This window comes from Pollachius pollachius (assembly GCF_949987615.1).
Source record: "Pollachius pollachius genome assembly, chromosome: 17".
Classification (NCBI taxonomy): Eukaryota; Metazoa; Chordata; class Actinopteri; order Gadiformes; family Gadidae; genus Pollachius; species Pollachius pollachius.
This window is the reverse complement of record NC_136950.1, coordinates 2,767,144-2,779,845: the sequence shown is the minus strand read 5'-3', so window position 1 is coordinate 2,779,845 and position 12,702 is coordinate 2,767,144. Positions and strand designations below refer to the sequence as shown.

Below are 12,702 nucleotides of genomic sequence, written 5' to 3'. Positions count from 1 at the left end.
CTACCGGGACGTCCCTGAGGCGGGCGGTGCCACAGAAATGGGTGGATCTTTCCACAATTTAAACGCAACCCCGTGAACGAAAGCATGGACATCGAAGCAATAAATAGTCTTTCTTACGAAGATTTCGTGAGTATTTTTGGTAACGTAGTGGAGCGATGTCCCATCATAACCGCAGCGGTGTGGTCAGGGCGCCCCTTCCCGAGCGGGGCTGCCATAGAGGCCGCCATCAATGCGTTCATCGAGGCGCTTCCTGAATCAGGTAGCCTGCTGCTCTCTGCGAGCTAGTAACACACACACACACACACACACACACACACACACACACACACACACACACACACACACACACACACACGAACAGTGTTTCTTAGGCCTGGTGCTCTACAAGCTGGTACCATCATCCATTACCCACACAGTGAGACTAACCCAGGCCAGGTGCACCCTGATCCTATTCCTATTCCCTCAACTGGATAACAGGATGTGACCGAAAGAAACCAAAACCGTGTTTTCCTCTGCAGGTAAAGAAGGCATCCTCAGGTGCCACCCTGACCTCGCGGGTAAGGACCTGCAGAGCGGCACCCTAACCCCGGAGTCTCGCGAGGAGCAGGGTGCCGCCGGGCTGGACCGCATGGGCGCCGCGGAGGTCTCGCGCCTGACGTGCCTCAACGCTGAGTACAAAGCGCGTTTCGGTTTCCCGTTCGTGGTGTGCGCGCGGATGAACGACCGGACGAGCATCGCGGAGCAGCTGCGAGAGCGTCTGGGCAACACGCAAGCGCAGGAGAGGGCTCGCGGGGTCGAGGAGGTGAAGGAGATCTGCCGCCTGCGGCTGCAGAGACTCGTACTCAGCGACGCAGAAGCATAAGTTATAAAGCACCTTTATTAAAGAAGCCTGTGCAATAAACCTACGTGTCGAGCTCCTTTCTTCGAATCTCGTATAAATTGTGATAATTAATTACATAAAAGTTATATTGATTATTCTTTATTTAAAATCAGGCAATATATATTTAAATTCCCAACATGTTATTTTCATTAGGTCTATATTCCAGTCAGTGAGTGTCTGGAGCAGCCTAAGATGACGTGTGGCGGGTCTTCAGTCCCGTCAGGAGGTCCACGCTAAACCCACCGCCACGGGCCTCATGTCTCACACATGGGAGAAGGTTCCGATGTAAACCCAAACATATCATACAACATGTCCCAGGATGCGGTCCTTCCACGGTCTTGGGGAGGTCAAGTCTGTCCGACCGAATCACCGGATCCTTAATGAGATGAGACCCAGACCTCAGCGTCTCGTCTATCAGTCAGTCTGCATAAGCGCCGTGTTTCAGGTCGTTGGTTCGGTCGGTGCCTAAGCGGGCTCCCGGGAGCACGCAAGGGAGCCGCTCAGTACGGGAGATAAGGGCGGGCTGCCGGTGGAGGAGCTCCCGAGGCCCGTGGAGGGGACCGCCGCCCCGCCGCGCGCCGGGCTGGCATCCCCCCCAAGGCCCCCCGAAGTGACGGAGGAGTCCTGGTCCGGCTCGCTCCCGCGCGTCCTGCGGCGGTCCTCCTCCTTCTTCCACTTCATGCGCCGGTTCTGGAACCAGATCTTGATGTGGCGCTCGGTGAGGCTGAGGGTCAGTGCGAGCTCAACGCGCCGCGGCCGCGAGATGTAGCGGTTGAACAGGAACTCTTTCTCGAGCTCAAGCAGCTGGGCGCGCGTGTAGGCCGTTCTCGTGCGCTTGTTCTCCTCCGACTCCGCCGTCATGTAGGAGCCTGCGTGAGGCGACACCCACACAAATACACACAAGATGGATGGATTAATCAATGGGTGGATAGATGGATGAATCAATGGACGGATGGATGAATGGATTAATGGATGGAAGAATTGGTGGATGAATTGGATGGATTAATGGATGTGTTTCATCAGCATCAGGGGGTGAAGAAGTCTGGAGCCACAAGAACAAAAATATAAGTAATGCGTGTGTGTGTGTGTGTGTGTGTGTGTGTGTGTGTGTGTGTGTGTGTGTGTGTGTGTGTGTGTGTGTGTGTGTGTGTGTGTGTGTGTGTGTGTGTGTGTGTGTTGCACGTCGTCGATGGAGGACCAGGCCTCCTTGATCGACCTACTCTTTCAGGAGATTTAGGAGAACTTTAAATTATTTTCAACTGTCAAACCTTTCAAAGGTCAATATATTTGTTAAGAGTTATTTTTATAATGGCCTTAATTCCTTAATGCGCGCACATCTCTCACATATATCCCTTCCCTCCCATTTTTTTTCATTTAAGTTAATTGCAATCAAAGGGAATGTCGGATTAGTGTATCGGACCACTGCGCTCCATAAAGAATATTAGCATTTAAATCCGTTTTTGCTTCTATATGAGCAGAACCAGATGTGGGAGCGTATAGGCCTACGCTCAACACATCTGCGGCATGCGCTCATTTAGGAGCAAAAACGGATTTAAATGGTTGACCTTTAATTAGTATGTATTTTGTATGTATGTATGCCTATTGTGTGATAGCTTAATCTAAAGTGATCTACAGCGTCGAGCATATTTATTTATTTTACGGGACAATAAAGGACAATAGCCTTAGATTTCATAAACACATTAACAAGGAAATCTAATTTGTTGTACTTATTTAATTGTATATATGTAACACTAGCCCTAATATGTATACTGTATTTCCGAAATACATTAATAAACTACACACTTTATGGAATATAAAATGGAACCTTTATCTGATAAATTAATAGGCCGATTCGCTGTCACTCGGGATTATTGATCATTACACATGAAATCCCATTTAACCAACGGTTCTTCACAGACGAAGACGTGAACCTTTCTGAACCCATTGGTGGCCGTGGTTTGAGGAGAGCATTTCTTCAGATGTGAACACTGTTAATTATAAGGCGATAAGGCCGAAACCAAAGCTGACCTCTCGGCCCTTCACTGTGACAAGGTAAACTGAAACACCAACGATAATATTGTTCAAAACAGGATGTCATGTGGGCTTTAGAAAAAGTAAACTTCAACGTCTTAACCCACTAGTGATTAGAAAGTCAGCCTCGGATGAACTTTGGAACCATCATTTTGCATTTTTAAAACCAGTTTCAGGTGCGACGGAGCCGCGGTCCATGTATAATACATTTATAATGAGGGGTCCTATAGCCTCATGAAGGGTTATAGCCTGGACAACCACTCATTCATCTAACCTTAGTTCTTAATTCCTGTTGAGTTTTTAAATACTGCACTATTTAAAAAAAGTTAATTGCGAGTTCCCGGTTACCTGTCCACTGGCCCTTCCATGTGTGCGTGTGGGACTTGGTGGTCTTCATCCAGGGGAACGGCAGGTGGTGTCGGTTCCGGTCGGCACATAGGGCCACGTCTCCAGCTTCTCCGTAGCCCCCGGCGGGTGGCGGGACCGCCTGCTGCGGGTGGTGAAGCTGGTGTCCACACGGGTCTTCTCGCAGGGGCATGTAGGGCCCGATTTCGGGCAAGCTGGCCGCCTCCAGGCCCCCGAGGGCCGGGGCTGAGTACACCGAGTGCACCTGTCGGCTCATGTACAGACATGGTGGCGGGCTGTGGCAGAAGTCCTCCGTGGGGGATCTCTGGTACACGCACGAGTCCTTGAACACCTGGGAGTTGTAGTAGTGCTCTTCTCGATTCATGGCGGGGGACCGACACCTGCAGCGCGTTGCGTTCGCTCGAGCCCTCACGCATACACACAAACACGCACACACACACACACACACACACAAACAAACACACACACTCAGACACTAACACGCACACTTCCCCTTCCCTCGGAGTGGACCTTCTTCCCCACCTGCGAGCTCCGACGTCTGGCGCCACTCAAGGCCTCGCGGCTGCACAGGTGTGTCAGCCTCTGACCATGTGACCCAGCTGCGCCCTGGTCATTGGTCTCCGTGTTGACTCACAACGGTGTGGCGCTCTGGTGTGAGTCCTGAGCTGTGGACTCCGCGTTTTTACTGCTCCCCTGTCATATAACTCAGATATAACGGTTTAACATCAGACAGTAGGACTTCACAGGGAAAATACTTTGACTACTCATTTATTATTATCTTTTTCTTTCTTTTTTTTTTTTTTACCCTTTTTGGAGTAAAGAATATTTAGGAGACGGTGAGCTGGAAGGAGAATTCAAGAAAGTGTCCAGCTTTGATCCAGCGTTGTCGGGTGTATATATATATATATATATATATATATATATATATATATATATATATATATATATATATATATATACATATATATATATATATACATATATATATATGTATATATATATATATATATATATATATATATATATATATATATATATATATATATATGGACGCCTACTGCTGATTCTGGGTGAATCGATATCCGTGGAGGCTCAAGCAGCGGTCGGCCTTTGAGATAAGGTGACGTCGATATAGTTGTCTTGGACACTGGTGTGAAAATATTGCTTTTAATGCGCATCCTTCCTTCCTTCTATCCTTTGGTGCTTTTAAAACCTTTCTACCTCTAGCTGCATCATTTAGCAATGCGTAAAGTCTGCTAGGCCCTGGCCTGGGCACGATGTGTCCCTGGTGATGGCAAACAAAGAGGGATCTTCCTCACTCTCGGCCCTCTTTGTTTGCTGGCCATTTGGCCGACTAGTTGCGCCTCATTAAACACCTCTCGTCTCGGTCAGCGAATTAGGGTGGAGTGAGGGAGCAGAACTCAATTAGCAGGCGGCGGGTTGGTGGCCCTGCAGGTCTGCACCACTCGGGAGCTCACCGTGTCAACACTTCCTTTAAGCCTCCACATATCATACTCTCAATCCCATTTTACATTTTTTTTTACCTAACTCTGTCTGAGGACTATAAAAGGTCAATTTTAACTTAGTTTCTCAAACGCAATCATACTTAACCTATTGTATCTTAATGGGGCACTCAGTGATGCAATAAAGTTCTACTCAGTACAGTCGATTCAGCCCGTAGGCCTATACTGTGTGCGTAATGGTGTTTATAGATGGTGTGAGGGGAGTGATAGTCCCACGGAGGAGCTGTCCCCTGGAGCATGGTTTATGAAGCATGACGCGCTTAAAGCGCACTCAAGTCCACTTTTCAGCCACGTCATTTATTACGCCAACTGAGAAATGTATAAAGCATAGTCGCTTAACACGACATACTAGTTCTTTACGTAATCACCATACCAAGTGATTGCTCCTAAAGATATAGGTTATTGCAATGTCGCCAAAGGCTAGGGTTCCAAGACAATAAATCTGACGCGCTAAATGAAGCAGGCACGTCCAAACAGCAGATGGAGCGTCCTAACACTAGAGCGCCTGATGTCGCCCTGTCGTCCTGCAGAAGAGCCCTCATATCAGACACACGCACGCAGTTCTGTGGAGACACGACTGAGAAATAAATTGAGCGGACGACAATTTTATAATTGACTTGTTTATAATTATTGGGAAACTTTTTATCGGTAAACAATGATGCTTCCAGACAGTCCAGAAACAGGTGCAGCAAAGATTTGTTATCCAGTTTTTATTACCTATTTGATACGTTTATATTGAGTTTATCTTGCATAATGGATATCGATTAGCCTCAATCATGGTAATCTTCACTACTTATTAGTTAATTATCACTGATTGCTGATACATTTATTATAACGCGATTTATTATAGCGCACGCTCGGTTTTATTTAAGCGTTGAAGGCAATTGGACAGTCGAGTGGTAGGCCTACAACGGCAGTAGACAAAGAGGCAACATATTCCGTTTCTTTAGGCGCAGCCCTCTTCTGATTCGTGTGTCAATAAGTCAGAGGCCTGATAAAACATTGTTACCGAGTGGCAAGAGCATGGCTTGTGTAAACACTCCTGGCGATTTAGCAATGCCCGTAGAATGCTAATCACATAATAATAGAAATCAAACCTTGCTCTGTCGAAAAGAACCAACACCATTAATCAATCAGGTAAGAGATAGGCCAACATCTCTCTCTCAAAATAAAACAACTTAAAATGCCAGTGTCAAAGGGTCACTCAAATTCATTTTCATGTCACAAATATTCCTGAGACCCTAATGGGACTCCCCCCCCCCAGACATACACACACCCTGTGGCCCCCCTAAATGTGGAGCTACAAATGATTTAGTTTTGCAGACGATAGACAGACAGTCTGTATCATTATCAACCTAATTGCACATCAATGTTCTTTGCAAACAATGATGTTGAACTTCCATTCTTTATCGTGGACAAAAAAAGGAACACCCGGATGAAATATAAATATTCCCAATTAAAGATTGCAAATTAAGCTTTAGGTGCATGTTTGAGAGATTATTTTCACAAAGTAAAGTCAATGATCAGGAAACTGTAAATGTTGTGCTGAAATATACATCCATCTAACCTGTAGCAAAAGATGGATAAACATTGCCATGCACCGTGTTTATAATTGCTGTCCCCATGATGAAATGGTCTAGATCTTAATCCAATTAGCCTTTTTTTCAATAATAAATGAGTGATAAGAAGTGAGCACACACATTTGCTGTACTACATTTTAACAGAAAAAGTTTAATCCACCGTGAAATATAATTAATAGGTTAATGCATCGTCTGGTTTGAGAGGAGCTTGGAGGTATCTAGAGACAGCACACTGCCTTCTCTTAGTTGAATTGTAATTTCAACAGTAAAACATTCAGTAAAATAGGACTCAATAAACACATTTTCACATAAATAAATGAAAGTAAAATCAGACACAGACAGACAAAATAGAATAAACTAAAGCTCTGAGTTCAAAATTAAATCAATAGTCCAGTTGCAGAATCTAAAGTCAGAGAATTTAATTTGAAAGTTAGAAAATTGATATCTCAGTATGCTATTAAACAGCTAAAACACAAGGAACACTCTTACATAATCAGAATTATATATTTTCCTCCAAACTGTAAAATGATTTAATTATTTTTAACACTAGAACTTAAAATAAAACGAAAATGAAAGTAAAAAAAAAAGGACACCAAAAAGGCACAGGGTCACAGAAAATGCCTCAGTTATGTTTCAGCAGATAATTACAAGAGAAATGTTTTGAAATTGGACAACCTCAACAAAGTGTCTCCCCACCTTTCTGAGCTGATATCCTGACTGAGAACACAGCAGGAGACAACACTCTGGACCTCTGTGGATTCAGAGCCATGTCACTTCTGGCACCTCCCACTTTGTGAGTCTGCGGCAGGTGAGCTTGACCGAGTCCTTCCCGATTGGCTGCCTCTTGAATATTCCCCGGGAGGGGAGTGGCTTCTGGAGGAGGAGTGTCCAGAATGCAGTCTCTGTGCCTCAGTGTCTCTACCTTCAGCAGGTCCTCCGCCTCTCCTGTCCATTACTTTGTGGAAATGTCCACTTTTGTTAACATCTTCTTGCTCCCCTCTCCTGTTGATCAAATGGCGTTTGTTGTGGCGATGGCTGCTGTGGCCTGGGTCGCGGGGGGAGGAGTCCCTGGGAGGGGTTCTGTCGTGGTGCTCACCCCCAGGGAGGGAGTCACTCCTCAGGCATCCTTGGGCGGCGGCCCGGCCCGCCGTGGGCCCAGTGGAGCGGCGCTGCAGGCCGCTGGAGCGCAGCGTGTTGACGAGGAAGCGCTTGTTGGTGCGGTGCAGCGGACACTTCATCCTGGGGGAGAGAGGGTTAGGGTTAGGGGTCCCTTCAGCTGGGTGGGGTGTCTGGATGATAACAACTAAGCACCACACATTAATGGCCACGGAATGATATCCCTTATTCCATGTCAGGGATTTAAAAAGTACAGATTAGTTTATAATTATTTGAGAGATAATCTTATCTCACAAATCTATCTCGAGTTTTCTTCAACTGGAGTCCGACATTCTTATAATGTGCCAAAGGAAAATGCATACACAATATAGGACTGTAATAGAATACACCAGATCACCTAGACCCTGCATAGCCACCCCCTCCCACCCCTCCTACTTATTGTATGTTATAAGTCTGGGCGTTTAATGTATGCACTTATTGTATGTCGTACTTAATTATAGTACTTAGTTGTGTAGCATCTTATCCTAACCATCTTTGTTATCCAGGGAATGGGTTAACCTAACAATTGTTAATGCAAATGTAAGTTCCATCTGAATACATTTTAGCCCCACTATACCCACAGAGAGCCCCTACCATCCTGAAGGCCCCATGGTCTCCACCCTGGCCCGGGCCCTGTTGGTCTCTCTCAGGAGCTCGTCTATCGCTCGTCTGAAGGGAAGAAAACACTCAGCTCGGTCAACATCCTGTGGAGGGAGTTAATAATAAAAAGAGGAGCTGGAAACATTCTTGTGTCTGCTCTTGGCTGCTGGAGTATGTGACAGGATAGGGATGACACACAAAAAGCAGCATTGCCAAGTAGAAGATATAATTGAACGAAGCAAGAAGAACGCACAATGCGTCACAGGGTCAGGAGAGAGCAGTGGAGGAGCTGAGGAGAGGCAGTAGAGGACAGCGTGCCCTGGTTTGAACAGAATTGTGATATCAGCTCTGCTACAGTGGAAGAGACAAGTTAGTGACTACTTTAATCAACAGGAGTACACCCACTGAACATACTATTAGGAATAATATAGAGGTATTACTTATCTATCTGACACACACACACACACACACACACACACAATATCCTGCTTAGAGGGCACAGTGGCTAGACTTGTAGGATAACGAGGAGAACATACTAGGAAAACGTCGTTTTAGTCCCCTAACGTTGCTAGAGTTATGTTTCAGGAAGGTACATACTTCTCCAGATCATTGTCATCTGCCATCGTGTGGTGGTCGCAATGTTGGAGGTACACAGAGCAAAATGAGTTGTTTACCTCCATTCGGGGTCTTTTCAGCGAGGACCTCGGGTTGTGTTCAAATGCCTGTCTATTTTAAAAAAGTAAGATACATGGATCGAATGCAAATTTAAAAACAAATAGCACATGAATTGTATTACAAACGATCGATTCTTTAAACAGACAAGTGCCACTACTCAACACAAGCAGTATTTCCAACGTGTTGTTATAAACAGGCATTTGAGAAGTCACCTCACGCTTGTCTTCGGAGCGTCGGCTCCAGGCCCCGCCCCGTGGAGCTATAGCCCCGCCCCCCACCCCGTCCTGACGTTCAGCGATGGGCGGTCCGCCACAGCGAGAGCGACGGGGGCGTTTTCGTGCGGTTGCGGAACGGTTTGTTGCGGGGAATGTGTGATTAAAGTCCCGCAGCTAATTGTCCCCTTTCGGGGCCCGAGTTCACGGCACGAAGGTAGACGCCGGAACAGGTAACGTTTGGTTGCATGTTATGTCATTGCTCGTCCACACTGTCACTGTGTCTAGTCGGGTATCTAAGAGGTTTCTGTGGTGAGATCTGACCCCCGCGCTGCTGTGTGTTTCTGCTCTGGACGGTGAAATGGAAGCAGACAGATGACAGAAAGACAGAATCATACCGCTAGCGTCTGTGCAAATGTGTTCAACGCCTATAGCCGGAGGTTTAATCATGAGACATAAGTGATGAGGAGAAATGCAAATAGCGGCGTTGGAAATGCAAGGCAGCAGCCTATGTATTTTGCAATCAATTATTCAGAATTATTTCCCCTATAATGTTATTATATTGCAGCGAAAATCTTGCAGAACGGATGTTGATGGATCTATGCCTATCCATATAAGGAGAGCAGTGGCCTCCGAAACTGATGTTAAATAGGAGTCGACCGAGGGGAGATGGGGAGGATGGAGATGTGCATTTACCAAGAACACTTGAATGTTACACCAACGTCATTCCATCATGTCTGGAAAAGGAAACGTCATATTTGCATGCAAGGTCGTTATTGGCTGTGTACCTACTGGGCTGTGTGTTGCATGTTATAGACAGGTGAACCCAATCGTTTGTGTATGGGTGTGTGACTGGCATGTTATATGTAGGTTATGTGTGCATAGAATGCAGCAGTATCGACTGATATAGAGCTGAGAATGTGTGGATTTCAGTTGACAGCCAAACAAAGCAACCTATGAATTGCAGTGACGAATATTGGATGAATACACACTGACACACACAAATATATACACACGCAGAAGACACACACACAGACACCTACACACACACACACACACACACACACACACACACACACACACACACACACACACACACACACACATGCACACAGGCTTTAAAAGGATGGCGTTTCCTCTGAAATCTGTTCCTTGAGTTAAGTGCCTCTGGGCGGCTCAGAGCTCCTGGCACAGGGACGACTTTGAGACCTAACTTATTAATTAACACTAGGCACAGCGTCCATTTTAGGTACAAGGATATCAAAGGTGTGTGTGTGTGTGTGTGTGTGTGTGTGTGTGTGTGTGTGTGTGTGTGTGTGTGTGGTGTGTGTGTGTTCATGTACTGTATGTATGTTTGTGTATCCCCAATGTGTGCATGTTTTCATTAAGGCAAGGCATGTGTGAGTTTTAGTCACATAAATGTGCGTGGGTGTGTGTGTTTGTGTGTGTGTGTCTGTCTGTCTGAATTTCTATATATGCATGGTGTGTGTGTGTGCATGTGTGTGTGTGTACACATGCGCACCCGTGTGTGTGTGTGTGTGTGTGTGTGTGTGTGTGTGTGTGTGTGTGTGTGTGTGTGATGTGATGATGTCAGAGCTTTGTTACAGACACAGAGAAGCCTTGTGTCCTCATGATTAATTCATGTCCAGCTGCCGGATAAAGACAGAAGCATCTAGTCACACAGGCCCAGGCACATGTACTTAAGAGCAGGGTAGGATAAGTACTGCCACTTCTACCAGCCCCCTCTAGTCCCAGGGACAGGTCTACTACCAACCCCTATAGTCCCAGGGACAGGTCTACTACCAACCCCTATAGTCCCAGGGACAGGTCTACTACCAACCCCTATAGTCCCAGGGACAGGTCTACTACCAACCCCTATAGTCCCAGGGACAGGTCTACTACCAACCCCTATAGTCCCAGGGACAGGTCTACTACCAACCCCTATAGTCCCAGAAACAGGTCTTCTTCCAGGGACAGGTCTACTACCAGCCCCCTGTAGTCCCAGAAACAGGTCTACTATCCGGGACAGGTCTACTACCAACCCCCTGTAGTCCCAGAAACAGGTCTACTTCTACAGGGGGGTCGGCTTAGCTCTGGAAGTAGAGCAGTTGTCTTGTAACCGAAAGGTTGCTAGTTCGATCCCCAGCTCCTCCTAGCTGAGTGTTGATGTGTCCCTGAGCAAGACACTTAACCCTAACTGCTCCTGACGAGCTGGCTGTCGCCTTGCATGGTTGACTCTGCTGTCGGTGGTCAATGTGTGTATTAACCGGACAGGTCTAGTACCAGCCCCCTATAGTCTCAGGGACAGGTCTAGTACCAGCCCCCCATAGTCTCAGGGACAGGTCTAGTAGGTCTAACAGGTCTACTACCAGCCCCCTATAGTCTCAGGGACAGGTCTAGTAGGTCTAGTACCAGCCCCCCATAGTCTCAGGGACAGGTCTAGTAGGTCTAACAGGTCTACTACCAGCCCCCTATAGTCTCAGGGACAGGTCTACTACCGGGGACAGGTCTACTACCAGCCCCCTATAGTCCCAGGTACAAGTCTACTGCAGGGACAGGTTTACTACCAGGGAAAGGTCTACTACACCCCACGAGAGAGAGAGAGAGAGAGAGAGAGAGAGAGAGAGAGAGAGAGAGAGAGAGAGAGAGAGAGAGAGAGAGAGAGAGAGAGAGAGAGAGAGAGAGAGAGAGAGAGAGAGAGAGAGAGAGAGAGAGAGAGAGAGAGAGAGAGAGAGAGAGAACAAGGGTCTGTTGAGAGGTTCTTCCCTCCCTCTGCCCGGGTATCATGGATGAGACTAATGTCCTGCTGAGGGAAGTGCATCTGTTGTGTGGCTCCGCTGCATCCTTCCCCGGCTCCACTGTGAATGTCAAGCCCCGCTGAACAGGCTCCAGGTCGTCATGGAGACAGGATCAGCAGCATACCCCCTCCTCCACCCTGTTTTTTTTGTTGTGCAGAACAGAGGCAGGTAGTCAGTGTGGCACTGGCCGCCCCAGAGCCCGGCCACGCCCCCTGGTGCTTGGTTAAATGACGGTGGCAGCGGCTAGCCCTCCGGCAGTGAGGAGGAAGCTGAAGCTCTAATGGACGACAGCAGAGCTCTGACACTTTGTATACGTAGAACGAACTAGAGATGTAGCAAGCGCCATCGCACACGCCACGCATTTGTTTTCTGCATCTGCTGCGGTGGGAGTGGGGGGGGGGGGGGGTCAGTGGGGCGATATTTTAAAGAGAGACTCTAGTCATCACAGAGATGTGTTTGTGTCCCCCCCCCTGGTTGGCGGGAAGGCGTGTGTATGCCCCAGATGGACCAATGAAAAGGGAGTGTACACGGCAGCCAGAGGGTGAGAGACACTTCTCTGTGGAGGCCATGTTGGAGAACATTTCAGCAATCGTTTTCACAGCGCGGTGGTTGTTATTAGATGTATCGTCTTATTGTATCCCGTTTCTTTGGTTTACACACACAACCAGTGCCTATCGATCGCCCGCCGTCTCCCCGCTCTGAACCCTGCGTACTCTGCCTCATCACTCCTCACAGCCTCCCTCTCCCAGGCCCCTCTCTCCGTCTCCTCTGCTGTCGCAAATCCCACTTTCCTCTGATATGTCTCCTCCCTCTCCCTCAATCCCATATCTCTCTCTCTCTCTCTCTCTCTCTCTCTCTCTCTCTCTCTCTCTCTCTCTCTCT

At 47.3% G+C, this 12,702-nt stretch overlaps 2 protein-coding genes and 1 long non-coding RNA gene across 3 annotated transcripts; 1 reads left to right on the top strand and 2 right to left on the bottom strand.

Moving 5' to 3' along the window:
• Window positions 1-63: 63 nt before the first annotated feature.
• On the top strand, window positions 64-879 carry urad (ureidoimidazoline (2-oxo-4-hydroxy-4-carboxy-5-) decarboxylase). The gene is made up of 2 exons (XM_079754826.1): window positions 64-259; window positions 519-879. The coding sequence occupies exons 1-2, from the start codon at window positions 85-87 to the stop codon at window positions 860-862; spliced, it is 519 nt and encodes a 172-aa protein (XP_079610952.1). The 5' UTR covers window positions 64-84; the 3' UTR covers window positions 863-879.
• Window positions 880-1,345: 466 nt separating this feature from the next.
• Window positions 1,346-3,641, bottom strand: pdx1 (pancreatic and duodenal homeobox 1; the record flags this gene model as incomplete). The annotated part of the gene is made up of 2 exons (XM_079754825.1): window positions 1,346-1,749; window positions 3,260-3,641. The coding sequence occupies 2 exons, from the start codon at window positions 3,639-3,641 to the stop codon at window positions 1,346-1,348; spliced, it is 786 nt and encodes a 261-aa protein (XP_079610951.1).
• Window positions 3,642-7,569: 3,928 nt separating this feature from the next.
• LOC307088824 lies at window positions 7,570-8,821 on the bottom strand. The gene is made up of 3 exons (XR_013812588.1): window positions 8,733-8,821; window positions 8,130-8,204; window positions 7,570-7,619 (listed from the first exon to the last, which is right to left on the bottom strand). It is a non-coding gene; the product is annotated as an uncharacterized lncRNA (long non-coding RNA).
• Window positions 8,822-12,702: the final 3,881 nt, after the last annotated feature.